Here is a 4732-nt window from a genome sequence, read left to right as displayed (position 1 = left end):
AACTCAAAACTTGAAAACGTCCATTGCATGATCAAGGTGATAGATCAACCTGCAACACAATTTTTGGGCATTTGAAAATATTTCGCTATAACTTCCCGCGTTTAGCCTCGAATCTCGATCGATCAAGGAATTGCTCATTACCTTCCCGCTTTCACGATTGAATTTCAGCCACTTGTCTGCAACCGTTATCACATTGCAAAGCAACCAGCTCAATGTTCTCAGACAGGGATCGTGATTAAGTAGGTGAGCTCCTTCCTTTTCACATCGGTGGATTTGGATCGTTTGGAGCTGATTGGTCAGTTATTCTGAACTTCAACTCTGATAATCGTTTCATATCCCTTATGTCGTAATCCTGGTTCAGTTCGTAGCCGAATAACTTTGTTAGCACTGCGATCCAGAACCCTAAGTTGCTGAAGTTGGTCACCATGACTTCTAAATCCACAATTTATTTACCAAATTCATATCCAGGAACACAATTTGTTAGATGAGCAATTTTATTCGTTAATCGTTTATATTGCTTTCCATTTGAATTTTTGTTGACAAGTAACCTGATACATATCTTCTATCTTCAGTTCGAGGTTCTAGCAACCTATAGTTCCGAAAATTTTCCATAATTGATCCGAAGTAACGAAGCCGGGGATGGGAAGGCAGCTACATTTACTAGATGTAAGCATCTGCGGATACCTTTAATCACGTCATACCCTATCTTTTACATCTCATTATGTTGATCTAAACGTATGTGTATTGCGTATAGATTCAGTTCATTACTTGACATCAATCAATGGACGAGAATTTGTTTAATCATCTTTCTAATCACGCATTAAATGTTTTGAAGCTCCTTATCAACCACATTTACTAGGATTTTGTCCACTTTCTGCTTTTTTTTGCCCTTATTTCCTTTGTGTCTACTGTGTTTCCCGCTCACTGAAAAACTACTGTGTTTCCCGCTCACTGAAAAACAAATTGTTTCCTACAATGATTTATATGTTTAGTGAAGTTCAGGAAAATATGGAGGCTTAATTGATCAAATTATCTATGTGCCAGGATCATATGAGTGGAAATTGGAGCTTGGGTAGCAAATACCATCCATGTAGCCAGTCAAGGAAGATATCAATAGGTATCGTGGTTGATTCTGTTGCCAAAACGAAGGGCAAAAATGGAAGGGGAGATGTGACTGAGTTGCAAACTTTACAAAATGTAACATCAGCAAAAGATACTCCCACAGAAAGACAGAACAAAGCTCCATGCCAGGAACCCCCTCCACTGGTTTATACAAACACTTCCCATCAAAACATATCACATCCAGACACAATTAATCATCCAAAAAAAGTCTCGAGTTTGCCTTCCACCAGCAATGTACTCCTGCAACCTAACAAGATAGTTGGTGAAACTGATCCTGATACAGTTTTTGAAACCCAGATGTCTGATCTTCACTCCAAGGATGCTAATAATGAGGAAAAATTAAAGAAAAACACTTACCAAAGTGAAGCAGGCAGCCATTTTGTCATGGGCAGGGAAGAACAGTCTTCATATGCAACTCCACAGAAAGTAACTGTGCCAGAGAAAGGGATAACAGAGCAGGGAACAAGTGAAAGAGGAAACAATGGAAACATGGCATTAAGAATGAAAGTCCAGGAGTTACTTGGAACTGTTTATTCACCTAACAAGAAACAACACGACCATGAGACTTTTGGAATGGATGCAAATAATTCAAAGCCCAAGTCTGTGACCAACAAAAGTGATAGCCAACATTTGCAGACAAGAGAAACCCACTCTGGAAGTCTAAACAAGAGACCAGTAACTCGATCTTTCACCAGCAAGAAACCTCAAACACAAAAGTCTGTTCCATTATATCAGTATAAAGAAGCTCAATTAGACAAGAATGTATTCTCTTTTGTAGACAATTGGTCAAAGAATGCAAGCACAAATGTGAATCATGGGTCTACAATGTCTAAGAGAAAGGAAAGAGGGGTTCATAAAGATGAGAACCATCAAGCTACTGATGTAAGGAAAAGAAAAGCTGATACTGTAAATGTCTCATTGAAAGAAAACAGAAGAGGAGACATAGAGAAAGTTCAGCCAGATACTGAAATGAAAGACCAGTTTGAAGTTATCAGGACCGGAGGAGGTAATAATAGTACAATGTTAAAGAACAATAAGGATCAAGATTCTTCTTCCAAACATTCCTTAAAGATCAATCTAGACCCACAATATGATCTAAAGAGCCCACCATTTGAGTTCAAAACAGCTCCTAGATCTTTGTTCTACAACAACCATGAAGACCTTGATGTTGGTAGCCTGTCTAAAAGATCCTTCAAATCTCACAGCATAGGGTTTTCAATGGGGGCCCACTCCAACGCAAACACAAATAATTTTACCATGGACCCTCAAGACTGCGTAGCAAAACCAGCTACAGTACACAAAGAAAGTAAATATGTAGGATCTGAGATCTCTGAAGATGGTTCACCAGTCACAGGTAGCATTTACTTTATGCTGTTCTTCACTTGTTTAGTTAGTTGCCATCTACTTTAATCATAATCAAATATTCTCCTTTTTGTTTTTGCAAATCTAGTGCCAGTTACATTAGAGAACAAGAACATAAATGGAAATAGATGGTCTATATCACCATCATGTCAAGAGGAGGTTTCTGAGAGCTCTGAAGATGGTTCACCCATCAAAGGTAACAATTGGTCATTTACACTACTAAAACCCTGTAATTATAATTATTATTATTATTATTATTATTATTATTATTATTATTATTATTATTATTTATTATTATTATTATTATTATTATTATTATTATTATTATTATTATTATTATTATTATTATTATTATCATTGTGTCTTTTAAATGGACAGGGGATGGAGATTGTGAAAAATTTCATGATACTTCTTTAGAACAGGATGGGCTTGCAGGGTATTCCATTTCCATTTTTGAGTTTGATAAATAAACATTTTTTTTCTTCTTCTCAGTTCCCATTATACTATTATTTTGATCATTTTTAAATATTTTTCAGTGCTGTGAAGCTGTTTGCCTTGGCCTTAGAAAGAGTTGAAAGCAAAATACATTCAAGCACTACTAGACAATCTGCTGAGATATTGTTGTCTGTTTCCATGAACATACATTTGCAGTTGCAAAACGCTGAATCTAAGATCCAAAATGAAGTGTGGGTAGTAGTCTTACAATTAATTTGTTTATCAAGAATTGAGTTGTTAGTTACCCATGCTTTCTGATTCTTTTTCAGTGGAAAGTTAACAAACCTTGGTAAATCCAAAAGAATGCACTCAGAAAGCCAATGCCAAGGTGATAAAATTATCTAGTTGAAGTTGATATATGTTGTACTCCATATGTTTTAGATTATTTTTTTACTACACTTTAATGAAAAAAAATTAATATAGAGCAACAAGAGCAGCTGAAGCGCATATACGAGAAATTTAAAGAAGAAGTGGATCAGCACCTTGAGAAGTGCCGAAGCACACTTAAAGGACTAGAATCACATGAGATTGACGTTAGAGGGATGGTAGAGAAACAAAGTATGACCTGTCTTTACCAAGTCTTGGAATCAGGGAAGGAATGGAATGGTTAATTCCATAAGAATGGACCATTCCTGAGTCCATTTTGTTAATTTTCATGCATGAAATGAAATCAACTTTGCAATACAATCCATTTTTATATATGTCAATTTTCATGACATATAACTATATACATATTTTTATAAAATAACCAAAACATATTATTTTTTATTATAACTTATTTGGGATTTAATGAGCTTTTATTATGTTTAAATATTTATTTTTATAAATACAGGTTTGCCAATCATAATTAAAATAAAATATAGAATAGAGTTTAAAGTATATGTTGTGTTCATATTATTGATCAATGCTTTTAGGGCTGTCACACAGAAAGCTTCTCATGCAAACTGAAGAAGCTATTGAGGCACAGCTTAATGATGCCCAAAAGAGACTCTCAGATGTTCACAGGGTAAGTCTCTTCCCTTCAAAAAAAAAGGTTGCTTATCCTGCCCCTGTTGTGTTTGATTTGTGTAGTGCCACTTGGTCTCATTTTGTTGCAGGTGGCAAGGGAGAAAATGGTCAAGCTGAAATATGGTATAGCTGAATGCTTAAAAGAAGGTTTACATGGTAGTTGAACGACTCTTGTTTTCAAACCAATATCATATATTGATTACTTTTAGGATCACAACAGAATAAGTCATCCCTTGGGTTCTTGGTACTCTACTTTTTGTCATTTATAATTAGGTAGCAACATATACATCCTATTTTCTGCGTTAAGAAATTGAAAAACCATTTCATGTAATCATTAACCATCACTTATCAAGCCCTCATGCTATAGGAGAATTTGTTATGGATTGATATACTTCAGTAATAATCAAGGGTTGCAATGTGCATTGGATTCCTTGTGGGGATTGTCAACTCAGAGAATAACCCCTTTTCATGTCAACTTGGGGATTGTTGGAAGAATAACTTTTTTTTCATATATGTTAATTCAAATGGTGAAATAACATGTGGACTTTTACGTATTGAATTGGTATATTAACACAACCATTAATCATGTAAATACCTTTTTAAAGGCAAACTCGCATCTAAATCACAACCCCTTAAATGCGTTTCTTTCCATTGATGCCATAATATCAAGTCTACTCTTTAAAATACATATTCAACTTTGATTTGAAAGAGTTTTAGGGTTTTAAAAGGTTGATAGGATAAATAA

The 4732-nt window shown here is 35.0% G+C and overlaps 1 protein-coding gene across 3 annotated transcripts; it reads left to right on the top strand.

Annotated features, from left to right (window-relative positions):
• Positions 1 to 4390, top strand: LOC111908766 (meiosis-specific protein ASY3). 3 transcript variants are annotated; one of them, XM_023904574.3, is made up of 10 exons: positions 6 to 243; positions 573 to 666; positions 1045 to 2476; positions 2573 to 2680; positions 2863 to 2920; positions 3021 to 3170; positions 3249 to 3307; positions 3403 to 3537; positions 3894 to 3985; positions 4077 to 4390. In XM_023904574.3, exons 2-10 carry the CDS (start codon positions 640 to 642, stop codon positions 4149 to 4151), a joined length of 2136 nt encoding a protein of 711 aa, XP_023760342.1. In that variant the 5' UTR covers positions 6 to 243; positions 573 to 639; the 3' UTR covers positions 4152 to 4390. The 3 variants fall into 3 exon arrangements, with proteins under 3 accessions (XP_052623483.1, XP_023760342.1, XP_042754270.1); XM_042898336.2 differs by having other exon boundaries at positions 6 to 295; XM_052767523.1 differs by having other exon boundaries at positions 1 to 666; positions 3907 to 3985.
• The last annotated feature ends 342 nt before the right edge of the window (positions 4391 to 4732 follow it).

This window comes from Lactuca sativa, chromosome 9 (assembly GCF_002870075.4).
Source record: "Lactuca sativa cultivar Salinas chromosome 9, Lsat_Salinas_v11, whole genome shotgun sequence".
Lineage (NCBI taxonomy): Eukaryota > Viridiplantae > Streptophyta > Magnoliopsida > Asterales > Asteraceae > Lactuca > Lactuca sativa.
This window is presented reverse-complemented; position numbering and strand designations above follow the sequence as displayed.

What these genes read in the sequence shown, in the direction of transcription:
- LOC111908766 (XM_023904574.3), top strand. Translation starts at nt 640, where the DNA reads ATGGGAAGGCAGCTACATTTACTAGAT. An exon ending in AGATGGTTCACCCATCAAAG is followed by an intron (nt 2,681 to 2,862) that starts GTAACAATTGGT and finishes TTAAATGGACAG; the next exon opens with GGGATGGAGATTGTGAAAAA. An exon ending in TCTAAGATCCAAAATGAAGT is followed by an intron (nt 3,171 to 3,248) that starts GTGGGTAGTAGT and finishes ATTCTTTTTCAG; the next exon opens with TGGAAAGTTAACAAACCTTG.